This window comes from Corvus moneduloides, chromosome 6, assembly GCF_009650955.1.
Source record: "Corvus moneduloides isolate bCorMon1 chromosome 6, bCorMon1.pri, whole genome shotgun sequence".
In the NCBI taxonomy this organism is placed as follows: domain Eukaryota; kingdom Metazoa; phylum Chordata; class Aves; order Passeriformes; family Corvidae; genus Corvus; species Corvus moneduloides.
The window spans coordinates 15,755,838-15,782,184 of NC_045481.1; the positions used below are offsets into that span (position 1 = coordinate 15,755,838).

The following is a 26,347-nucleotide window of genomic DNA, read 5'->3' on the forward strand; positions in this document are numbered from 1 at the left end:
TGATAGGTATTTCTTTGTGTATTCAGACTATACAGGTCAGCATTGTTCCCTCCAAGACAGGAATGCACATTTCAGAAAAACAGGAAGATTATTTTGCAGCAACAGTTCTTGTGAAGGTAATTGTCTCGCAGCAAAGGGCAGGTCATTGCACCTCACACTATCTGGCTAAAATTTACATGTGTATGCAGTACTAGGAGTTTACAAACAGTGGGTAGAGATAGATATGTCCAGAAGTTACTAGTTCTAAACTGCTGAATGTATAAGGTAAAACCACTGGTCAAATGTGCCTGTGTCCATTGGCTTTGCTGGTACACAGTCAGCTTCCAGAAACAAATTGGCTAGAGCCATGTGAGATGAATTCCCTTTTCTGTCACGATTATTCACTGGCACACAGCTTTTGGGAGCTCTTAGCCAGACTCAGGAGCCTCCTTGTTGCTGCCATGTGTTCTGGCACATCAGTCAAGGACTCCATTCTGGTGTTGTCTTTCCTTCTTCTGCCTTTTCATTGCCATCTCTCTCCTGCCCAGGTGTTATTGAAGGAGACCAAGTGCTGGACTTGCAGCTTTGAAGCACTGAGGTTTTTGTGGAATAAGTGGCTTCTGGCTGCTGCTAGCTGCTTGGCATGCCCAGGGGATGGACAAACCAGGGACATGGCATTGATTGCGCCAAAGATGTGGCCAAAGACCTAGTCTTACAGTGCCAGAGAAAATAGAAATAGAAACCACTTTGTCCTGGATTCTGCTGGAAGTCTGGCATCTTAGCAGATGACATCCGCTGAAATACCAAGCTTGGGCACATGCCCCTTTCAGAATTCAGCGGCCACTACCTCTTCTCCATGATGCCAGAGAGAATCATGCAACACAGGATTTTCTCCTGGCAGCCTGTCAGCAGGGTGGCAGTAGTGTCAGCTTCCTACACCAACACTGCTTTCAGGGTAGTAGGTAAGGACTGCGAGTCCTTGCCTCCCAATAGTTTCTCACAGGTATTGCAAAGTGTTTTGATGAGTGTTGGGATCTGGTGTGGGAAAGCTCTTCCATGGGATATCTACACAGAGTGCTTTTTCAGTTGTTTATGAAAAGAGATGACAGAATATGCCAAGTTGGAAGGGACCCATAAGGATCATTGAATCCAACTCAATGGCACAGCACAATCCCCAAGAGTCACACTATGTGCTTGAGAGCATTGTCCAAACACTTGAATTCTCTCAGGCTTGGTGCTGTGACCACTTCCCTGGGGAGCCTGTTCCAGTGCTCAGCCACACTGGGTGAAAACCTTTTTCTAATATCCAGCCTAAACCTGCCCTGACACAGCCTCAGGCCTTTCCCTCAATCCTGTCACTGGTCACCACAGAGAAGAGAGCAGTGCCTGCCCCTCCTCTTCCCCTCACAAGGAAGTTGTAGACTGCAATTATGTCTCCCCTCAGTCTCCTACAGGCTGAACAGACCAAGTGCCCTCAGCCACTCCTCATACGGCTTCCCCTCAAGGCCCTTCACAATCCTCATTGCCCTCCTTTGGACACTCTCTAATAGTTTAATATTTAGAGGGCTGTCTGAAAACTTTTTAGCAAGAGAAACTAATCCAATGTAAACAATACTGTGTGTGTGCATTCCTTTGCTGTAGTTATACTAACATAATTAGAACAGAAAAATATACACTAACAAAGCTTTCCCATGTAGATAGGTCTTTTTCTTTCTGATGTTTAAAATACTCATAGCTTGTTTGTCTCAAGAGTTATTTTTTCTCATTGATTTGGAGTGGGCCCAATCCACCTCACTTGGGAAAAATCATCAAGTTGTAGCAGTCTGTGTAGCAGGCAGCAGCCTTGGCTGGTGTGCCCTGCTCCAGTTAAAGCATTGCACACAAGTGCAGAGCAGGATCTTACAAGGCTAGAACCAGTGTTTCAGTTACATTTTTCCTAAGTGCTTCAGGATTGTCTATATGATCTTCAATTGAAAATACAAAATGCTTCTGAATAAAAAAAACCCTGTTCATTTGAGTTTGCTCCTTCCATGACACAAAGTGCAAGCTCTGAAGGGTGAGCAGTGTAGCAGGTGAAAGTCCCACATGCATTAGAGAAGTTTGCTAACCTGTGCAAGAACAGTGTTAGGGCAGGGCAGTAGCTTCTTGTTTCCCATGTTACATACAAACTTGGGACCATGATCATTGGCTTGTGTTGTTGAGTTGATAGTTAAGTCTCTGCTTAGGTATCTGCAAACAGTTCTTTCCACTGTTGTTACTGAAATGCCACATGCTTGCATTTCACCCATGGCACAGGAAGAAGTGCATTGCAGTTGTATAGTTGTGCTCTGAGTGGCTGTTTTACATAAAGGAACTCAAATTAAATCAGTGATCACCAAATCTCTGGCAAATCTGTCCTCACAGCACAGAGATGGCCTCCCAACACAGGTGACAGGAGGTGCCCAGTCACAGGGCTGGCTGTCAGCCTTGCTCAGCTGTGCAGTGGCAGTGATGTGCCTTTCCTGTTATTCAGCGTTATTCTAAGATCTTGCTGTGTTTTCTAGATCTGTATGTAAACTCTTGCACTAACTTTGTGTTCACATACGTGTGAGTTGGTAAAGTAATAAAGGACAGGTATTTATTCGCATTTCCTCTGTCATCTCTGGTATGATTTGGAACAGGAGCCAAAGGCCATGTTCCTCTCTGGCTCGAGCTGCAGCACAGGTGCTGCAGGAGTCCTGCTAAACTATGGGGGCTTGATCTAAGCAGTGAATGGTACTGTCAGAGCCCCTTCCAGTGTGTCCCTGGGATACCTCTCTACTTCGGAGGGAGTTTTGTCACTGTTTTGTGCTCTTTGTGGGCTGCTGCTTTGCCTCTGACACAGCATGTGTAGATTGGAAGTGGTGTTTGCTGAAAGCCTGGGACATGCGTTGTATAGTATCTCCCAGGATTTATCTTCCAAAAGCTCATTAAACTGATCTTGTTAAGGGCCATCAACCCTCTTAGATTAGAGATATAAAGAGCTTCAGTGGACTCTACTCATCTGGGTACTCTAACATCTTCAAATGGACTCCATCACACACAAGAAAAAGCTGCCTACATCATGTCTGTCATCATGCCCCCTGCATGAATGCATTTTCTATTTTATTAGACAACGTACTCTGTATAATACAAGGAAAGACTGATTCTTCAACTGAGAGGAACTAATTGGTTTAAGTGAGTAGAGTTATATACAAATAAATTCAGTAAGGAGTTCAGCATTGGGTCTTCACAGCTTACCTTAGATTCCTGGGAATGATGAGCATTTCATTATATGGAGCAAACTGGTGCTCTCTCTGCCGTCAACTTCTCAGTGAATTGGGTGGTCATGAAGAACCGTGGAGCTATGTGTCTGTTTAATTATGAGGGCCCTGGTGTTCACATCTTTCACTCAATCTCCAACACATAGTGTATAACAGTATATTTGCTCCAAATCTGGTGGTCCCTGGCCATTTTCAAGCTCCATGGGTGTGTACAGGGAAGTGCACAGCACTATCTGTTCCTATCCACCATCTAGGCCAGGGGGATGCAAATTGACATCCCACTGACTCCTGTCCTGGAGCTGTGTACTTTGCAAGTAGAAGCTTAGCTTGGAAATTGTTTTGCACTAGTCTAAGTAATGTCTTAGCTCAGTATTTGGGAGAGGAAGCATAAAAAATCCTGCATTTGGGCCATTATATACCTTCTGTATTTCATGGTAAAGAGTCATATTTGACACTGGCTCTTGGTTCTGAGACTTCTTTATCATCAACACGGGGTTGTCCATGTTGGTAAGAGTACTAAAACTGGGGACTTCTGTCACTTGAAAATGGCAACGCTAAATATAATTCTTGTATTCAACATACATAGGTAAGCATATGAAACAGCAGATCCAAATTACTGTTTAGGGACAGTTGATTTGTTTTTAATTGGGGTTTAGGTATTCACACTGAATCTGACATTTGCATTTTAATGTAGAGCAGACATGCAGAGTATATTTTGCATAGTCCATCTTCTTGAAAAGCCTTTGGGGTTCTGCAGATACCAATACTTTCAATGCCAGTGTTCTGAGCGGAACATTATTGGGATAAAAATACAGAAAAGACTCCTTTAAGTTTGTCGAACAATCCCTTTCATTTTTTTCCTTGATGAGGAAAATTGCTTTCATTCTTCCTGTAACGTTGGAAACACTCCTGCCTGTAAAATGAGTCCCCAAGTTTTGGTACAGCTTCAGTGCTCTAAGGAATAAATGTTACTATTTCAACAAAAGCTATTCTAGCAGGTTTTCTCCACCCATTCTTCATTACTTACAAGACAGTTTTGCCTAACATTCTTATCTACAAAGAGTCGAAGAAGCACCAGAAGGTTTATTTCTTTCTCCTGGACAGCTAGTTCATTTGCCTCCTTTTTCTGTGGTGAGGTGTGCTTGGTTTTTAAAATTTAACTGCAAAGCTTCCTGTCCCTTGCATTTGCAAGGTGGCGGGTAACCACTTTCACCTGCTGAAAAATGAGGCTACTTGATGCTGAACACCCGTCTCCCAGTCTGTACTCTGTCTCCTGAATGAGGTAATTTTTCACCACTTAAACTGTTACATGGTTGTGAGCTCACTTTATCAGGTTATGTGTTTCACCACAGGTCTATTTTAACTGAAGGCATGTCTGTAGCTGTGCTTCTCTACTATCGGGTGCCTGTGAGGCTCCATCACGAGTGAGCAGAATGCTTGTCTGCAAAACCTGCCTTGTTCAGCCTGAGCACCCAAAGGATGACGTGAATTCCTTTCTCAGGAATCAGAAAGATTCTGCTCACTAAGGAGAGTGGGCATAAGATGAAAGTCTAGATCTAAAAAGTAAAGGAGGAACTAATATGGACCATAGCTTTGTGAAATGGTTGTCTCTGAAGAGTTCATCTGGGAGAAAAAATGCCATCAGGCTGACTTTACTATGACCTTTGCCTTTATTTCTTCTTTATGGTTTATACTTTCTCTTCAGTCTAAGCTGATTTCATCGTGTTCAAAACCCATCATTAGCACTCCTAAATTGCATGGAAATGACAAGTTATTGTGAATTTTTTTGAATAGGTTCGTATTGATATTTAGTGGTGAGATTTCTTCACTCACTGCCCAAATGCTTCAAAATCACTACTTTTTTTAAAAAAAAGACTGTTGCTCGGCAGATGTTCCATTTAACACAGATCTTCGGTGTGCAGTTCCTTGTATGCCAAGCTAGGGTAAGCTTGAAATTGTGCCCTCAAAACTGAGTCTGCTCTGCCCTCTTGTGTCTTTGGAATGTGTTGCCAAATGGTCCTCAGATACAGCTGCTTTATCCTGAGAGCTGGAATTTTCCCTTCACAGACTTAAAGAATAAGATGCAAACGCATGGATATTCATATATGCGCTGATTTTTCAGTGATGAGTATAGATCAACATATGTTTGAACTAAATCTGTTCTGCCAATATTCCTCATGCACATGCATTTCTGAGGGGAAGGGAAAACAACTTGAGAGTATTTTTAATACAGCTCAAAAGTGCTGAAATAAACCTGTTAAAGTTGTGGGGTTTATGAGTAAAGTTTTTAGGTTTATGAAGCTTCAACTGAAAAATTATCTACTAGAGGGAGTGAAGAAGGGGTTCTTTCAGTTCATAGGGACTGAGCTGCTGTGAAGGTGGTGTTGGCTTAGCTGGACTGACTCCTTGATGTAGCAACTTTTGACCTTAGCAAAAGTTACAGTCCAAAGCTGTAAGTGTACAGTCATTAAAGGGATTCAAAGGGCAAAAGGCTCTGTCATGTAGTGGTTTACTATACCTTTGAGTAAGATTTAGCTGCATGCTTAAAAAATAAACCTTGCCAGCTTCTCTGTGTGGTTGGTTTTTTGGTTGAAAATGAACTCCGTAGGCAGGGGTGAGCTGGAAGTTCATATTTCCTCCCCTTATTGTATTAGGAGAAAAAGACATTGCCCTGGCTGTGTATCCTCTCTATTCCCACAGGAGCGGAGTGCCACAAGCTGGTGGAAGCTACAGTGAAGCACAGTTTACTGAAAATATGTTTATTTTTAAGGAGTCTTAAATGTTTTCAAATCATAGTGCAAACTGTTCTATTGAAGAGTGGCTTTTTTCAACAAAGTAGGCAGTTTAGAGTTTGTTACCATCTGCTGTAAATCTTTCTGATAGTTTAAGGCTTAACATTTGCTCCATGAGTGTTGGATGAGGAACGGCCTGAGCCAGTCAGTTTTGATTTTGATATGGATGGTTTTGTGCTTATCTTAAGGGTGTTTACACCAGAGACCAGCACTTTTCAAAGCAGCTTTGTAATTTTTCTGCATAATGCATTGTGTGATGTGGAGGTTGCATACCCAGTCTTTTTAAGAATAATCCTGACAACCTTTCCAGGCACAGAGAGCAACTTGGGCACAGCTGTGCTCCATTTGGAATTGCTAAGCAGAATTAGGGGATCTAGGTGTGCCAGGTAGGTTGCGCACCTGGGGGCCTCCAGGCCTCCTCTTGTGCTCCTTTGACAAACTGCGTCTTCCTTCCACCTGTTTCACAAATTCACTGTACCAACTTCTTTCACCTTTCCCTTGTCCTCAGCACACCCCTTATTTGGTGCTTCTTTTACCTTCTGTGTCTAAATAAAGAAGGTACTGCTAATGATGAGTACTGAGCCTGGGCAAAAGATATGACATTCTTCTGTAAACACCTTCTGGTTTATGTTTTTCCAGTGACACACTCAGGATTTTGGTTGATGGTGCTCAGACTGAAGCTTCAAACAGGTAGTTTGTTCAGCTACTGCAATGACCCCCGTAGCATCAAAAAGTCTTTTTCCTGGAACTCCTTAAACTAGAGCCAAAAAGCCCTGCCTGGCCAAAGGGAGGTGAAGCCTTCTCCCCACTTCATAAACAGAAGCTCAGAGTTAGACTGTGTTTGGTGACTGCATCGTGGTCTTGTGGCAAGAGGTTGGTGGTGCTGAGAATAAATACTCTTTTTTCCACCTTTCTGCTGCACTTCCTAATCCCTAGGCTAGGTAGTGAAAGATGGTGAACTATGAGGTAGGAAAACATCTTTAAACAATAACTCTGAAGTTTAATAGGCAGTTGTCTTATCACTGTTTGTATTTCTTTTCTAGACACAGTTTTTAAGCTATTCTCACAAGACCAAAATTCTCTTTAAACTCCTTTTCTGAAGGCAAGGAAATACAATTGGTTGATCTGTGAATGCAGAGCATTGGATCTGCAATCTATTATTTGTTTTCTTACCTGTCCAAAATCATAAGGACCAAAGAAATCCAAATAGGTTCTTCTTCTCTTACGGTTTATTTTTTCCCCAGAGTTATCCATAGCTGCCCACTCTGTTGGTACTTCTCAAACTTTTATAGTACAAGGACTTTCTACCCTCATCAGAAACCATCCCAGGACTGTCTTGTACAACCCTGTCGCAGTGGTTTCCATTTATTACTAAGATTTGGTTCAAATAGGAACAGCCATTACTCTTATTTTTTTCTGTGTCTGTTTTGCCTGGCTGCTGAGTGGAAGTGTGTTGAGTGTTTGGCCTCTTGTGCCTTCTTCTTGAGGTTTGGGTGTCCTGTGACTGTTTGGCAGGCTGTCTGCAGGCCACCAGGGTCCCCTGAGTAGAGAAGCATTACTCAGCATCTCTTACTAAAGCAAGTCCTGAACACAAAGAATTCCACCAATTCTCACTGCCAGAAAATTCTTTTCCCCAGCCAGTTTTTAATCTGCATCTTCCTCATCTTCACATCCCATTGCTCCTGTCACTATTGTTGAACTTCATCTGGAATAATCCCCTCCTGGCACTGACACCCTGGTTTGAGTGCTCTTTCACCTCTCTGTTGTTGGTGAGCTGTGTTACTCATCCTGTAAACTGGCCTTCATCAGTCAAGCCCTCATAATAATGTTGTTGCTCCCTGGGAATGGAACAATGCTCTGACAAAGCTCAGCCCGCAGCAGGGTGTGCCAGGCTGACTGCCCTGGTGCTGTGATTGCTGCCTGTCACCCGTGACCTCTTAGTGCCAGCTTCCTTGCTGTCCTCAGGAGTCCCACTGCAAACGCTCCCTCTGTGCTTGCAATGAACATGATCCCTCCAGCCATGAGCTCCGTTCAGAGGTGATGGAGGGATAAAGTGTAGGTAGCACTGAAAGAACAGAAATAACAGTAGAAAAAATGAACAGCATAGATGAGAGATGGGGATGGGAGTGAGAAAAAATACAGAAAAGTGAGAAAGAGGAGAGAGAGAGAGAGAGAGAACTCCCTCTGAGATCAAATAATCTTGAAGAAAAGGGAGAATATTTAAAGGAAAATACGGAAAACAGATACCACAAAGTTTGTGCTAAAAATAAGGACAAAGATGGGAGAGGAACAGAGTAACAGAATTTTGACTTTTAAATTTAATTATAACGTGTTGTTTTTAACAACAAAAGTGTTGCAAATACTTTGGGTAGCTGTCTGAAGTGAAAGCTGAACACTGTGATCTGAACAATCTTTCCATGTTGCTGTTAAGTTGGCAGTTCTGGACCTGACATGGTTCACCTGAAGTCCTGGCCATATTTCAAAGGCAGGACCCTCAGACACTACCAGGTGCTTAGAACATAAAGAAATACCATTCTCTAAGTGTGCAGTACAGCAATGTACAGAATCTGAATTGACAGCAGTCTGTAGACTTACGGACAGATTTATCCTGCTGATATCTTCAGTTCAATGCAGGCTGCATGAAGGAAGATAGGGTTAATAATTGTGGTCATCTGCTTATTGTGCAATGCAGTGTATGCACCCAAAGGGAGGGAGGAAGTGCCTGAGTTTTAGTTTCAGATCCAATGTGGAAAGATTAGAAATTGCATATGTAATAATCTCTTGGGATTTAAGGTCACTTGTACATAGCCAAGGATGGAAGATGAGGTGGAGTCTTTTCCAAACTTGATGTTTTAGAAGAAGACTCTTCCACTCAGCAGCATCTCAATGCACAGCAGAGCTGAGTACTGATGGTAGAAAAGCAACAGCATCAGCTCCTTGCACAGGGTCTGGGTTTTATCAGGTCTGTGTCCTGACAGAGTCACTTCTGCTAGCGGTGTATGGCCAGTGCAGCTGCACAGGAGGGGTGACATGGCTGTGGCCTCATGCTGTAGTTGTTCTCAGACTTCTTTCATTAAAGTGCTTTGTCCACACTGGGCTCTCAGCTGCTAATGAGAATATTCCTTGGTTTTAAACTGGAGGGTTAGGCTGCAGCTTCAATACAAAGGGTCAGCAGTGGAGCCAGAATCTTGAAGCCCTTCTCATCTCTAGACTGTTATGTTCACTTGTTTGTGTATATTTACTGTTGTTCTTTTTGGCAATGGTTTCCCGTGGTGTCTTGTCACTGCTGGTTTGCAAAGAAGCAGTGACAGTGCCAAGGGTCTGGCACCTGACCCCAGCTCAGTAAGTTCACGCTAAAGCAGCTTACTCAGGAGGAGGGGAGGGGAGGGTTCAGTGTACCACTGGGGGTTTGCACCATGTGAGTTGCATGGTGTAGTTCCAAGCTGATGTAAATCAGTATTGAATTGACTCTCAGCCACTGAGTGAGGTCTATCCTGGACCTCAGTGCAGAGAAGGTGTGCAGAGACTGCTGTCACTCTGATAGTGGGAGCCTGGTGATGAGAGAAAGCTTTAGCATGTGTTTGCCACCCTGGGAAGGAGGAGAGGATGATTGCTGGCAGCTGGAGGACTTTTTTTTTAACCTACAGCTATATTTAGGATTTCAGCATGTGCAATTAAACTCGGAGCAGCAGTTTTCTAGCTGTAGGCTCTATGGAAATCTTGTGTTGAATGAGGATTTGTTTGTCCTCAGGTTTGGCTGTGAATTAATGATTTGTTTTAGAGGTTTCAGTGGGCTATCTTCTTGGTAGAGAAAATGCCAGTGCTGTGCAAACTCAGCGGGAGCACTTTGAGATGCTAAGAGTCTTCTTTGCTACTTTTGTTGATCCAGGTGGTCTTTTCTAAGTACAAAGTCAAAGAAATTACTGTTTGCTCCTTCCTTCATCTCCCCATGCAAGTGTCATGTAGTCAGCAGGAACACTGAATCCTCCCTGTCTCCCATTCCTGTTTGCATGAGAGAGAAACAGAGGGAAGTGAGATGGAACCATCTCTGCATCTGCACTATGAAGGCAAAGTTATTTGTGAACCTTAAGCATGTGGATGGGAGAGCTGCCAAGCCAAAGTTTTTCCCAAGTATCTGTAAACTAAATCTTATTCCCTAAATTCATCCAACTAAGGAACTTTTGCTCTGGCAAAGGCTTGTAAATATTACAGTACCTGTCACTTTTGGATGCTGCTTTCTGTTTTCATAGCAGCAAATTGAAAGCTTTGAAATCTGGGATGTTTTGTTTAGTTTTATAGAGGTTGACCTCAAAGCATCAATCTTTCTGCTCCTTTTAGAATGTATGAAAATAGCCTTTTCTCAGAAAACTTCTTGTAGTGACAGCACTGCTAATGAACAGAGTTCTTGGATATTCTAAAAACTTGGGGATGTATTGAGATATGTGTACCAAAATATAGAGAGTTTTGCATCTCTGTTATTTTCAGTGATTCAGTTTTATTTATATATATATATATATATATATATATATATACACTTACAATGAAGTGAAAAGTATGAATCTAAACAATGTTTATAAAGTGATTTCTGAATGCGTGGCTGTCTCAGAGTTATGGTTAGCTTTGCTGGGGTTTTAGTTCACATGTACTTTTCCATTTCTGCACCATCTGCACAGCATGGTCTCCACCTGTTTGGATTCAGCCATGTTTTGCTTATTTTCAAGAGAAGTTTCTGGTTGATATAAACCTGTGACTTGAGTTTGCCAGATACAGTTGCTCCCACCATTTGTGCTTGTCTCCAGTTGCTTCTTGGAGGAAGGTGTCATGCTGTTTCTCTTGAAATAAGTCTGAAAAGCTAGTCTTGGCAGACGTGTTCTGAATTGTGTTCAGTACTGTGCAGCTAAATCGAGTTATAACTCATTTGTGGCTCCAAAGTTAACCTGGCCACAGCTTAAACTCCATGAAAGTAGTAAGTTTTTAAGACTGTGCTCACTGAGGAGGTAATTTGAATAGGTGTTCATACTTGGGTGATGTCCTTGATTTGACTTTGTCAATATTGTCAACATGCACACAGCTTTTGTCTGAAAACCTGTGGGCCTGCTGACCTGTCTCAGAGCTATGGCTGAAGCCAAGGTTCTCTGTACACTTGAAATCGCAACCCAGCCCTCTTAAGTGACGAGTTATGCTCAAGCCCTATGAGTCCTACAGTGGTTTCTGCCTTTTCTGCTGCATTCCCAAGGGAATCTCAGTTCTCCTACAGTGAACAGGAAGTGAATCCTAGAGAAGTCAACTTACCAAGTCACTAAGAGGGCTGGTTTTTGACTCCAGCCTTCCTGCAACGCTGTGTGAACAAGCACAACATCAGCAGAAACACTCTGGAGCAGACCTGCTCCATTAAATTTTACCATGGTTCCCCTGATTTTTCTCTTTAACCGGAGCTTGCTGAGCAGTCTTGACATGGTGATGTCTCAGCTGTGCTCTGGTTGGTTTTGCCAGACTAAATGAACACTGCTTTCATGGCAGAGCAGTACCAGCGAACAGCAGAAAGTTCTGGCACCTTGTCTGAAGTAAATACACACTGGAATCTGCCATCTGAGGAGCCCTACAGGAGAGATGGCTTTGTGAGACTGCCTGCTCTAGTCATATTTGCAGACCATTCTGTTTTTTGTAAAATGCTTTAGAAAATTATGCTTGAAGGCATGAAGTTAAGAGCTAAGATCCCAATTGCTTTTCACCTCACTGGCTAAGTTATGTGACTACGTGTTCCTAACCAAGTGATCATTCTTGCCTCCTGTGAAAATACTGGCTTTATATTTCCATTTAGATTATCTTAAAATTTGGCCTTTCATCTTCTGAAATGTTTCCAGAGCCCCAAATTCAGGCCTGGCTTACAATCCTTCTGGGTGCTTTCATATAAGCTATCAAGAAGCAGTTAGTACGGAGAGAGCTGGTAATGGTGCAGCTGAGGAGCTAATCCCCTCATCTTCATTTGAGCCTTTTTATTTTCTTGCAGATGAGAGGATCTGTTCACCACCCTTTATGGAGCTGACAAGTGCCTGTGGAGAAGATACCTTGCAGCTTATAGAGAAGAATGGACTGGCATTCCCATTCAGTATGTACATGGGCATTTCTTTGGTGCTTCTAGTAGGTTCTAAATACTGCACATGCACCCCCCAAAACATTGTAGGAGTGTGGGTTTCGCTGCCAAAGGTGTCAAGGATATTAAAACTTTCCTGAAACAAATGCTCTGAGGCAGTCTGCTTGGAATGTGGAACAAACCCCCTCCCTATCAGCTTTTACTTTGCCTTTTATTGCTGTTCCTTACTTTAAACACCTCGCTACAGTAAACATGCATTCCTGGGAAATGCTAATAGTTCTAACAAAGTTAGCCTCTTGCCCTGAACTTGTGCAAGATGTTTCTCCTGCCAACTGCATTCATTATTTTTCTTGAGAAAATCACTGCCTTGCTGACTGGCCTCTTTTTTCACCCACGTCTCCCTTTTGCTGGTCCAGGGTACAAATAAAATCTTAAAGGGTAACAGAAAGAGGCTTACCAAAGATAGCAAGGGCCCACAGCTCAAACAGCTGCTATGAACTGTTCGTGCTTTGTAGCAAGTTTCATTGTGGGGCTTGTGCTTTAATTCGTTCCTTTATTTGATTCCTTGCAGTATAAAGTGAGCAGGATCATTAGTCGGTGTTTGTTCCCTTGGTGTTTGCCTCATTTGTAAGGTTCAGAGGTAAAGTTGCGTGGAAAAAGCATGTTTTGCCCTCCCTGCCATCGCTCTCCCAAATGAGGCAGGTCTCCTGAAGCTGCACTGTGAAGCAGTACTTCAAATCCCACTGAATGGCTTTGCCCTTCTCTTCACATTGTGTCTCAGTACAGACTGACTAGTCCTCAGTAGTCAGCAGCATATATTCAGGAGGTCTGAATCAACCCCACTAAATGATAATGAAATTACAAAATAGCACTGAAAATTAATATACCTTGGTATTCTGGTAGTGTTTTTTCTTTTTCCTGTCTCTATTTTTATTTTTTTCTTAAAAATCCTCCATCTCTCCAGAGCATATGTCCGTGAGACATCATAAACCACTTTCCAAAACTTCAAGTTACCAACTTATATTGGATTCTAGTGCAGGTTATCTGCCTTTCGTAGCTGCCTGTCCTCTTGCCTGCCAATTTGATTCTTCCAACAAACTGCAAAGAAGTCTTGTCCTATCCACCCCCTCACTACTTGCAAGTTTTCATCTCCTCTGCGTAACACATAAGTAACATCAGCTCTAGTCATCATGTGGTTCCTAGGGTCTTCAGTTCTTCTCTGGCCTCATAGTAGAAGGAGCATGTTGTTTCTTTCCTCTTACTGGTTTTACTCCTCCTCTTAATCAGGATGGAGGTGAGAACCAGGATATACAGAGCAGATAAGAAATGTGAAGGAGAAAGAAAAACTGCTAGGCTCTCTGCCTTTTTTGTCCCCCTCTATGGTTGCCTGTGAAAAGTAAGTTACATCTTAGTTTGGTTCAGCCCATTACATTTCCTGCTCTTCCCTGAAAACAGGGAGGTAGGAAAAAAAGTTGGTTTCCACCGTGTCCCAGTTCCTTTGTTTTAAGGACAGTGGTGTTTTGTGGTACCTGTAAAGTAGCTCTAGCCTCAGAAAAAATATTACATAGTTGTGAAAATGCTCTCTGAGTAAACAGGATGGCAGTCCCAGTACTAGTACTAACTTCTTAGCTGATGCTTGGCAACTCTGTCTAGTCCTAATAATGATCTGTGCTTGCACCTTAGTTGCAGGGAGGAATTGAGAGAGTAGAGCTTGAAGCAAGCCGAGTTTTGCAGTGATTGAGGACACTGTTCAAGCAAAGATTGTCACTGGTGTCTGTTACAGTCAATGCCTTGGTCTGGTGGACTCCAGTGTTTGCATGTGTGGGTGGGAACAGGATTATAAAGAGTTTGTTTCAGTGGTGAATTGTTTTTTCTTTTTTATTTACCCAGTTTGTAAAACCAGAGTGGCCCATGGAACCAACTCTCATGAGGTGAGTTAAAAAACTTTGCAGTATTATCCCTCTACTTCTAGTTGTGTCCTGTCCCCCACTCCCCCTGTGATGGTTTGGCTGGTGATTTCCAGTCCTGGAGTGGGTAGAATGAGGGCTGTGCCCAAACAACTTTTCTTCCCCACCTGTCCTTCATGTTTAATTGCACAATTATTTTTTCAAAAATCTGAAATGAAGTCAAATATTACTTGAACCTCTTGACATGGAAGTTATTTTTAGCAGTTTCTAGCTTCTATCATATTGTTGCTTCTAGCAGTTTGTAGTCTCCAGTCAGCTTTGTCTGCAAGAAATCTCCTTCAGTCTCTCCTCTGGTAAGAGGTCATTAAAAAAAGTTTCCAACCCAGAAAGTTACTTTTCCAGTATGTATGTGGTACAGATGAGAAGTGGGTTTGTGCTTCAGATGGAGCAGCTGGCTGCTTTCCTTGAGAGGAAGGGAGTAACAAATAGAGATGTTTTCCAGACATGTTCAGTTGTAGTAACACAGTGAGATCTGTGGGGAGAACAGGACTGGTAGAACTTATCTGCCTTCCTGTAAGGCAATTGCAGCTAAAATGGTTGTATATTCCTGGAAGGAGAGCATTACCTATGAGACTAGCTTCCTCTAAACTTAGTGAGTTGAGTCCCGTTTTAATTCTTTTCCATTTGTGCTTCCTGCCTTCCTGCTTACTGCAGATCAGTTTTGAGAATCCAGCCCTTGATGCTGGCTGCATTAACTCCTGGCTTCCTTTGTTAACCACATGGTCATCAGTCCAGGTTTCCCAGCTGCTCTTGAAACGTGCACTATGAGACATTGCTGCCATGTCTCTGAAAGCTGAAGGCCCTGAAGTAAATTGTAAATCTAGATGAGCAGAATGGCTGTGGCTGAAATCTTGACTGACCAGCACTTCCTTTTAAAAATGCAGTGAGATTTTTCAGGCAGGCCTTACCTCGGCTGATTTCACAAGCCAGCAGACAGTCCTGTTAGTTTGCCGGAGCAGCTGTTATAATTTTTAGCTGTCATTTCTGAGAACACTTGGGGACTGGATTGTTAATGAATTTAAGACTCCAATTTTCCTGCTGATTTTTCTGTCAAGAGTTCCTCTGCAACTGCAAACTGAAATGCATGAATCTCTCAGTACTTGTCCAGTTAGGCTTGGACTTTATTTCCCTGGTGAATCTTTCTTTGATCTTCTTTCATGCAGTGCAGACACATCTAAGCCTCCTGCCAGAGCAAAAATTAGACTAAAATACAGCCACAGTCTGCACTTTATCACAGGAACTTATGACTAGAGCTTAGGAGGACCCCTGGAAAAAAGCCTGAAGTCTTGCACAGTACTTTACAAAGTAGTAGTAGCTGTCACTTTTGCAGTTTCTGAGTTCTCAGGAGTGATCCAAAATTATATTTATAATCAGAGTGGAACTGTTTTGTAACTGCTTATGGTCAATAATTACAAAGGAAGCATAGGATAAATACCTACTAACAGTACAGTCTTTCTAAAAGATGGAGCATAGGTCTAGAAGCAAGAAATTCTTGTCTGTTTTATTAATGACTCCTTGTCTGGCTTTTGGTAAATCACTTCATTGTTTGTGGATATATTTCCAGTGCAGAGCTGACACTGAAACTAGAGCACTGACCAGAAACCTGCTTTTCTTCATAAGATGGCTGTTAAGAAAGTTCAAGTACTGTCTAACAAGGACGGCTGAAGGTGCAGGCTTGAGTTTAAGTTTGGTGTGTGAGTTTGGGTTTGGTGTGTGTGTTCGCCGTGTGGGGCTGGCAGACTCCACTTTTCTCATATGAGCACATGCTGTTGTTAAGGTGAGGTGTTGTCAGCCTTCCTGTGATGTCCCCAGTTCTACATGGCCTCTGCACTAGCAGAGGCCTCAGCAGTTCGGCACTTGACCCCCAGTTTGCCTGCACCATTTGTTAAACTGGAACAGAGATGATGGCTGAAAGTTGTGCTTCTGACCTGCCATCAGGTCAGAACATAACTAACCGCTGTTAAAGCTGCCATGAGAGACCCAAAGCCTGAAGAAATGTATCCAGAATTCTTTTTTCTGAGCATTTGAGCAGACAGGAAGGAAAAGGCAAAAAATCACTGGTTTTTTGAGATTGAATTCCTTATGGACATTGTCAGTAAAAATTCTTGGTGCAAATGTTTTGTTTTGCCTTCAAGAGAGCTCTGCATTTATAATGAGAAATGTTATTTGGAAATTATGATATCAGGTATTGTAGCCACGTTACTGCCAGACACAGCAGGTCTGTGCTAGATGACAAAGAACAAGTGCACCCTGCAAGCAAATTCTTGGAGCTCTATTCATGCATGTTAAAAACCATGAGACATGGCAGTGAACCAGCACAACACAACACCACAGGAGTTATATGGGTTGTGTGCTAGTCCATGGGGCTGCCAGCACAGAGCTGAGAAGAGAGGCTTCACGTAGCTTCCAGCGGTCTATGTCAGTGCTGTGCTGAGAAGATAAGTTCTGGCTTTCCACACTTCTAAAATAGGCTGATAAATACCTGTTCATCTTATGTTTGTTTGTGGGAATCAATTAACTAATAGTGGAAGAGAACACTATAGAAACAGCATAGTTCTTGGCAGTGTGATGTTGTAGACACTATAATGCCAACAGTCCACACAGGAGGAGGAAGAGAGCAATGTTTCTTGCCACCAGTAAGAGACAAATGAGTTATGATGTTGTTGCCGTGAATCATCTTGATGGATGATTCTGTGTGTTAGAGAAATTCCTTGCACAGGTTGTTACCACTCACAAATTCACTCTGTGCTGTGTAATAGAGATGGCAAGAATATCAGCTGCTAGTAGGTATTGAATGTACACATTGACTTGAACTCAGAAAATGTTAATCTGCTGAGTTATTGTACATGTGTGCAGACAGTTATTTGATCTAATGTCATCTACCAGATAAGGAGGAATAAGGACAAAAATGTGCTCAGACTTTTAATTATGAGTATGTAATCACCACATCATTTACCACAGCCATGCTTTTGAAGAAGAAAACCTATTATATATTTGGTATTTTTTACAGAAACAAAGGTGTTAGCAAAAGTTCAGTCAATATTCAGATAATTAGAGCAGAGCTTGTTCAGGGCTCTGAGGATAGAGACCAAACCTGAATGTATCCTCAGTGCTGTGTAGAGGCACACAGATACATAATTTCATCACTTGTGCAAGAATGGTGCTTGCTGCTGGTTCTGTAGGAGCCATGGCACAACCCATACTTCAACAAAAAACCTGCAAAATGGGGCACTATAATATTAATAATTATATATGCATGTAAGCATGGTAATGGAGAGCTCAATGGAAAGACCAGTGTAACGTGCTGAAGATAAGCTGTCTCATCAAAGTATTTCAGGGCACCTACCAATGTTGCTTCCATGCTGTTAAAGACAGCTGCTGGTCATCATTCATTAAGGCCCAATAAATGCCTTCCTTTTTGGCATATTTATTCCAGTGCCTTCAAGAGGACTATCTGTTTGGAGTAATGGAGTGAAACCATGCCAGGAAAATTGATATGCCAGCATTTGTTAGCAGTAAGAACTACTAGAGTCTGAGAAATATTCTCTGATGGTGTGGGTGAAGCCCTGGTGCTTAGGCTGTTGCAACTGGGCTGAACCAAATCAGGGGAATAGAGCTGTGGGGAAGAACTCATGTAGTTAGTGCACAGAGCTGTTCCTTCTGTTTTTCTCATGATACAGGCTTGTCTTCAACACAAACTTTGTCATCTATGTTGGTCAGATGGTTTAGCCTTTTGTTGTACCTGCAGTTGCAGTAGCTTCCCAGCTAAAGGCAACAAATGAAATTGCAAAGAGCTGTGAAGAAAATGTTGATTGAAAATGAAAGCTTCACTGCTAATAGTGTTTGCAGAGCTGTGTGTCAGTTAAATGAAACGTAATGAAGTAGAACAAGAAGCTGAGGAGATCACATGTGGTCAATATATATCCACGAGTGGATGTTCCACGTTGTTGCTTGTCAGGTCTGGGTAAGCATGAAATTATTGCCAGCCTTGTGCACAACTGTGTGTGTGTGTTTCCAGATGGCGATCATCTTCAACCAGGAGGGCCTCAAAGCTGTTCGCCCCCCTTGCGTCATTCAGAGCTTCATCAATCATAATGCTGTGCTCTATAAAGTTTTCGTGGTCGGGGAATCCTACACCGTGGTGAAAAGACCATCTTTAAAGAACTTCTCTGCAGGCATCTCAGGTACATTGTACTGATGTAAAAAAAAATGTCCATTCTCGCAACATCAGCAGGAAACATCTCCAAAGAAAATATCTGTGAAAAGACTGCTGAAGTGAAGTCAGCTGGTTCTGACAAACCATGTTTCCTCTTCTGTATTATTTCAATAGGAAGAGAGATAACTCACCTGCTCTGGAATAACTACCAATGACATTAATATAGTAAATATTTATGTAGTAGTAACCTGAGTCTTACCTGTTAGACACAGTGTTTTATGTCATGTGGAAAGGGGGAGAGGGAGAGAAGTTCCCTCCTTTCACAGTAAGTTCATGTGTCATTTGTTCCGGAGTTTGTTTAAAAATCTGCTTTGGAGAGAATTTCCTGGATTCCATCATTTCAGAACTTCCTTTCCCTGTTTTTACCTGAATATGTATGTGTGTTTAAATTAAAGATCACTTGTGCTCTACCCTAAACGAGCCTCCCTCTTCATGAGAGGCCCAGTGTTGTAAATCTTGGTGGGAAGTGCCCTTTGGTTTGTAGATATCAGCTGTGTTGCGGAGGAGGAATGGATTTCTCAGTGAGGAGAGTGATTCTTCTGTATGTCACTAGAAAGCAACACTTGAAAGGGTTTTCATTAGAGATTACTTAGATTTCCGTTATGGAAAAAAGCTCCTTTCCAGAGAACTGCATTCTGTGACCCACCAAAAGCATAAAAAATTTAGCAGCACATGGATGGGAGCATGATCTGCTAGAGCAACTGGAAAAATCCAGGAGGTGAGGATGGCATCAAACTAAAGGAGATGAATGAACAAATGCTGCTTTTTGTCACTTTGCTTAGTGTTTTCTGCTGATCCTAATATGTCCATATATGCTCACCACACCATTACACACACAAATATGTGTTTTGGTAGTATAGGTGTAGTAGGATGCTGATAGAAGTTCTTGTCTGTAGCTATGTGTGCCTGTGAACAGACATTTAGGTCTGCTCTATGTCCTGATCAAATTAAGTAGGCCAGAATCTGTGTTTATATAAACCGTTAGGACAGTTGGTCTATACTTTTGCTGGAAGGGAACATTTTAAGGCATCTTTCTAAAAATGCCTTAGTTAACGTCTTATCTGTTAGTATAAGACTTGGAAGTTGTCTGGAAGTCCCCATAAAAATAAGTTTTGTCGGCAGATTAGGGTAAGCGTCTGTCTCTCTTACCCACATCAGGAGAGTTTGCAGAGGCCGTGCCACAGGAACCTGAGCTGGCAGATCTGATGGATAAGCAGATCTGGTGGCTGTGAGACACTGAAAGAGCTGAGTGTCTGAAAGTACAAGATCTTTCTAAACAAGAGGAAAGACGCGAAGAGTATTTGGTGGTCAGACTGCAGAGTGGACTTGGCTTTGCTTTCCTGTCTTTATTTTATGTGGCCCTGAGGCTGCTCTTGAATGTCCAGTCAGAGACCAGCATAGCAGAAATACTCCTGCTGGTGCCACCTGTGTGCTGAGACTTTGGGGTCTGGGTGTTCCTGGGCAGGTTGTCTCTATGATGCCATCAGTCTACTGTGGTGGGAATCCTAAAGGGAGACATGGTGGAGGATTTCTTTCAGCCATAAGACCTCCAGCACAGAGGAAGCAGGGTGGGAGGTGCTGGTGCAATTCTCCCCACGGTTTCCACTGTGGTTCGTTAGTGACTTCTGTCACCTCAGTGTGTCTCCTGCATTCCTACAGTGCCTCCAAAAGAAGGACAGGTCCTGGCCACAAAATGTATTGCTTTCTGCCATGGTGACAATGTCCTGCCCAGGTTCACAGGGATCTCAGTGTGCCCTGGGTTCTGCTGGCCTACCACCTGCAGTGAGTGCAGCTTCTCCCTTCTGTCACACACCTTCCCCTTGGAACTGTCACTTTGAGTATAGCACATTAATAAAAATTAACTTCATTATCTGACTGAACTTAGTTAATTTGTTCTGGTGAAGGAATGGAAACTGATTTCTGTTTACCACCCAGTGCGTGGTTCTATTTATCTGTGGTCTGAGAACCGTGGCTGATCTGTCCGTGGGTTCCAGCCTGTGCAGGCAGCCAAGTGCCAGCAGGCAGGAGAGCACTGTGGGTGGGGTGGATGGTGGAGACCAGGACGAGAATCCTGGGGCTGCACTGCCACCTACTGTTCCTTGCACTGTTCCTTTGGAAATTACAATCTGGTATAAAGTTGTTTACAACCTGTTTTTAATTGCAGACAGAGAATCAATATTTTTCAACAGCCACAATGTTTCCAAACCAGAGTCCTCATCTGTCTTAACAGCGGTAAGTACACTTGGTCTTTTTCCTTCTAGTGCAGCTGGAAACCTATCTAATCCTTTCTTATGGAAGTGTTAGTAGCTAGTGACTTTCTTTCACAAGCTATCTGCTTCTGTGTTGCAGGCTGAGGTCTGTTTGGTACCACGAACCAGCATGACTGTGTCCCCCTCTGGTTTTCCTTACCGAGCTCCGGTGAGGAAGAACTTGTAGCAGGGCTGTGCTGCTTCCCAAACTACCCAGGGCTAATCTAGGCAAAGGGAAGAAGGAGGTTCTGGATGCAAACACCTGGCTTTTTCCTGTCCAGAGAGATTAATAAACATAAATCATCCTTCTAGGACTCAGTTCTGTGAGGACAGACAAACTGAAAATTCAAGCATAGAAATTGAGTTGGCACAAGGTCACAGAGAGCCAGTAGTTGTCTCCCATATGAGCATGCCCAAGCTGTGACCATGGGACCATTTCTGGGTGTCCTTCAAGACCAGCAGTGCCAGCACACTGCACAGTTTCATGCTAGCATTACGAGTCCTTTTAATAAGATTTGCACATTTGAATCCTAACAAGTTCTTGGGCACTCAGCTACTGAGAAAGTCACTTTACAGCACTGGGTCCTTTCAATCTCTTGAGTCTTGAGATTCTTTTCTGTTTCACAAGCTCTATTGGGGACTAGTTTCGTATTTGATTTTGAATTTTATGTGCAATATTTAGCCATGCTAAATATTAAAACTGTAATTGTGCTAGTCATAAATCCCTTTGTGGTTATGTTGAAGGAGAAGCCATTACTAAAAATTTACATTCAGACTTAGAGAGTGTGCTCCTGTGGTTTACCTGGATCTCCCTCATACACATACATATTCCAGTCATGCTTCTGCAGGCATAACAGCAAACTTCTGCTGTGTAATACGTTGTTTAAAAAGCGAAGAAGAGTGCATCCTCCAGTCATAAGTAACCTGAGTCACTCATTTTAATAAATACTTACAAAATAATTTACGCATGAAAACCCACATAAAAGGTATGCTCTGCGCTTAAGAAACCAGCTGGGTTGTATTGTAGGACTCAGATTAAACTAACAGGAGGAGTCTGTCCTGTCAGCCCTTTAACACGGACCTTGATCTACACTGAAATAACAATGATAGCCAGAACTTTTGCAGCACAGGATTAAACATGCCACCTATATATGTTTTTTAAGGTGTAGATCTGGTACTTAAAATAGTTAGTCTGGTTCTCCATTCATTCCTACACTGCTTTGCTTCTCTAGCTGCACCAATATGAAGAGGAAGAACTAGATGCTTTAGAGCAGATGAACTTCCAATTTAGGAAGGATTCTGAATTATGAAAGCAGTTTCTCTTTGGTGTCTTTCTCGGTTTCATGTCACTGGTTCTCTGCAATTAAATTTGGTAGATATGCACCTGGAAACTTCTGAAAATCAATCTTTCCAATAAAAAGGCTGCTTCAGAGTCCCTTAGTAATGTGTCTTTTTCCATTATAGCTGGATAAAATTGAAGGCGTATTTGAGCGGCCAAATGATGACGTTATCCGGGAAATCTCTAAAGCACTGCGGCAAGCTCTGGGAGTTTCTCTCTTTGGAATTGATATCATCATTAACAATCAGACTGGGCAGCATGCAGTCATTGATATAAATGCATTCCCAGGTAAGAAAGGCCTTTCCACTCCTGCTTTAGGGGAACAAGTTTTACTGCTGTTGTCTCATGTCATCTCTTCTTAGGCTGGGGATGGGACAGCAGCAGCTGGATGGTTCTGAGATCAAATACAGGTCAATCTGGGAAGGGAACAACCCTAATCTAGATATGGAATTTGCAACTGAAGTATCAGCTCTTAGGAGATACAGTCAAATTTTAGTGGCAGTTGTAACATAGCTGTCGTGCCCTCCTCTGCAAAGGGAAGCTCAGGAACTGCAGTGTGGGACTGTGTGCTTAGGACCTAGCCTTTCTGGGCCTAGCCCTCATTCTGAAGTGAAAAGACTAGTAAATTCTATTTTAGGAGAGCCTTTAAAGTTTACTTCTTTTTCAGACTCTGTGCCATTAAAAAAGTTGAGGGGGTAGAAGCAACAAATTGTTCCCTTGAAAATCTCTTCCTGTGCAAATTGATTCCCCACAAAAAGACATTTGTCCACAAAAACAATACCAGGAATCTGAAGATGATAAAATTGTAGATGCACAGAAGTTGCTGTAGAGAGTTGGTATCCCTGCAGGTTCTCGTAAGTGCATCCTGGAATAAAAGGATGGATTAGAGCATGTAAAAGTGGGTAAATTTGTCCTCCACTTTTTTTAGTGCAACTTATGTTTTGGAAACAACTAAACAAGCTCCTTGATCACTGGAATTGTTGAAAGGAGTTGTAAGTGTGAATAAGGGTGAGGCAGTAATGTTCTGTCACCTGTGCTAAATTCAGTAGTCTAACCCAGGAAAAGAATACATCATCTCATTTGATGCTGTTTTGCCAGGGGGGTTTTCTTTCTGAGAATTTAATCTCATTACCTGAATGGGGATGTTTGTTTCCAGAGACATACACAGGCTGTTGCATAGTTTCTTTAACCTGTCATTGAAGACTTTAATGTGACTGTGGTGTTTTTACATCTAGAGAGCTTGTCCTGAGCTCCCAGTCTCCTCAGTTTTACAAATCAGGTCCTCAGTCCTACTGCTGTGTAGTGCCTTGTCTGTCTATCTGCACAGTGACTGGCTTCTTCTTAAAACTCAGCTGTGCTATTCTCAGGTCACTTTCCAGCATGGTTCTACCACATGGTGTTATGCAATTTGCAGACCTATGAAAACACTCTTCTGCCCAGGACAGTGAAACAACCTCAGTTGGGTGTTAGATGGAGCCATATCAGTTTCATGAATAGAATTGTATTTCAGACATTGGATCTTGAAGTCAGTGATACAGGACATTCTTTTGCAATCCTGTATCCTGCATTTTGGTTTGGTGCTTCATGTTTTCGGCTTCAGGTTCGCTTTTTTTTCAAGTATTATTTTGGATTTGGTACTTGGCACAGACTGAAATTCTCCTTTTCTTGAAACGTTGAGAAGTTCACATTGGGGAACAGCAATGTGGCAAACATATATTTAGAGAGGACCAATGTCTTCTTCTAGTCACTTATGTTTGCAGAATGCTCTGCTGTGCTTCCACCCTAAGGCAATAGTTTTCAATATTCAGCCCAAGTCCTGTGTTTCAGTCTGCACAGTAATTGATCTTTGAAGGGAGTTTGAATTTATAGTGTTTTAGTCCTTGCAGGAGGCTTGAGAGCACAGGTAAGTTTCTTATGCACTGATCTACATTGTGTCTCACACAGCAGTTTTTTTGGTGGTGAACATGTGGGTCATGAAGGTAACTACTGACTTTATCACCATGGGATAGGTGGATGTCCAGGAGGAAATCTAGAGGATAGCAGCAAGGCCCAGACATATGGAAGAGAAAGCTGGGGAGAGAAAAAACTGCCTTCAAATTTGTAAAACATGGCAGAACTGAGAGAGAGGAGCCCTTGTTCTTGAGGGCTGCTGAGGTCAGAGAAGAAACAATGGGGTAAAATGCAACAGAAGCAAAGTTACATCTCAGCACAGAATACTCTGTTGCTCAAAAGCATGTTCAGCACAGGCAACTGCATTTCCCTCCAATGGCCAGTATGATTAAAGGCTGAAGAGTTACAATGACTGACTTTGTTGACAGAGCCATCACCTTGCTAGTGAGAAGTTCGAGCTCAGCCCACCTCAAAAGAGCCACTGGTGGCCTTTATCAACAGTGGACTGGGCCTGGCTCAGTGCAGTCCCAGGAAGGGCCCTCCCTTGCTCCTCTTCCTCAAATCATCATAGCCTTCAAGAGTTGCAGTAGAGCCAAACTGCAGTCAGCCCTCCTGGGCATTTTCTCTGCACCACTGCTTGGAAAAAGGGAGGGGAAGAAGTGCCCTTTAAAGAGTAATCACAGCCTCTTTCATGGAACTCAAGCCATGGCCTGGGGCCAAGCCTGACCAAAGCCTTGTCCAGCTGCCCAGAGGTTTGCTGCCTTTCTTGTGTGCTGTTTTTTGTGTTCACCAGGCTTGAAGCTCATTTGAACCTCCATGGCTGTCATCTTGAGATGAGTTTAACGACAGAATTGAGAGCGGGTGTACTTGTAGGAGGATTTGTCTGTTATCTGCTCCATTAGCACCAGCAACTCTTCAAAAAGATTTTAAAGATAAATGTCTGAAAGGCCTATTGTGCCTTCTGTTCTGTGGGAAACTACTGGTACTATATTTAGCAGTGGTTACCAGCTGAGATATCGAACTGTAGGCACAGTCACGTAGCGTGTGGGAGTTACATTTGTCTGACCTCAGATAAGTGAGAGAAAAGGTTCCATGCAGCTTGCTGGGTGCTGCTCACCCAGCCCCAGCAGCTGCAGGCTGTCACCATGCAGGTGAACTGCTGGCTCTGGTCAATCGTATGGTAGCTGGAAGCATCAAATCTGAATATGCACTTTGTGTGTGTAAAGACATTGCTGTAAATGCAGGATTTGGGCTGTCCATTTCTCTTTGACCAGGGGAAGATGGAGAAAAGCTGAGTGTGCCAGATCAGGGAGAATCTCTGAAAAATCAGGCAGGTAGCATTTGTAAAGCTAGCTTTAAAAAGCTCATAGCTGTTTCTTGCCTCCACCGAAGCTTACAGAGATGGGCACTTGTTTTCAGATGCATTGCTGGGTGGACATCTTTCCTATCCATGCTCAGCCAGAGGACTCGGGAGACTGTTTTCAGTATAACAAAATTCAGGCACCTTGTAGACAGGCATTTCCAAAATGGTTTCAAGTGGGCTAGGATAGCACCTGCTGGAGCGTGATTCATGCAAGTTATGTTTCAGGCATGCCAAACTTATATCCTCCCACTGATTGCCTGTGTGACACAAATCCCAAATTCACTGCCAGTAGTTTCTGAAGGTATTATTCAATCTGCACTTCCTTGATTTCTTTATGATTGCAGCACAGTGATGTCCCACAACTGATTTGTTTGAGAGGCCTACAGGAGCCCTAGGTGAACCAAGTACGGCAATACCCACAGTTTTCAGCCTTCCCCAGGTGTCCTGTGAACCAAGAGTTGAGACACCTAATTCTCTTCCTCCCTTCCTTGTATTTTTTACAAGTTTGTGAAGTTTCTTCTGAGTGACCAGGTAGAATCCCTTGGGCATTTCTACCCAGTGTGCAGAGGGCTTGCACAGGCAGAGCCTGCCTGTTATGTACAGCTTCCTTTCACTAACATCTGCTGATTTCAGGACCGAATAACTGGCCATCTTGTTCCTATTAAATATTTAAAGCAACTTCTTTGTGAGTTTGCCAGGTGCCCTCCTACAAGGCTAGTTTATTTTCAATGAGTGGACACAGAACACTCTGGGGTACTATGGATCTCCTCTATTAAAGCTGTTACTATGGAGATGGCTTATTCCCAGGGTGTTCGAAGCACTCTGAGTAGATTTGAAGGCTAATCCCATGGCTTTTACATAAGCAAGAAAGCGTAACAAGCACTTCTGTCCAACGGGTGGAGACCCTGTTCTGACTCCCATGGCCAGCCCTAGGAGTCCTAGTTGCCCCCTGCTGACCAGTGAATTATCATGTGAGACACTGGGAAACTCGGTGTTTTGAAATGAGCCATTTGTTTGGTGAATCCCTTCAAGGGCCTTTGAGAAAGGAAAACTATGAGCTGTTGTCTCACATTACTGATGTTTTGTGTGGCTTGTATCCAGGAGAATTGGGACCAAGTGCAATAAAATCCAAAGTAATGTAGCAGCCTAAATAAGCGTTAATTGGTTGACATATGGC

The 26,347-nt window shown here is 42.8% G+C and overlaps 1 protein-coding gene across 1 annotated transcript in view; it reads left to right on the top strand.

Moving 5' to 3' along the window:
• Positions 1 to 26,347, top strand: part of ITPK1 (inositol-tetrakisphosphate 1-kinase) — a 145,210-nt gene that overhangs the window by 110,928 nt on the left and 7,935 nt on the right. The window contains exons 6-10 of the mRNA XM_032113283.1: positions 12,063 to 12,161; positions 14,037 to 14,077; positions 18,132 to 18,297; positions 20,494 to 20,561; positions 22,043 to 22,205. Of these exons, the coding sequence (XP_031969174.1) occupies positions 12,063 to 12,161; positions 14,037 to 14,077; positions 18,132 to 18,297; positions 20,494 to 20,561; positions 22,043 to 22,205 (537 nt within the window). The remainder of the gene's footprint in view (positions 1 to 12,062; positions 12,162 to 14,036; positions 14,078 to 18,131; positions 18,298 to 20,493; positions 20,562 to 22,042; positions 22,206 to 26,347) is intronic.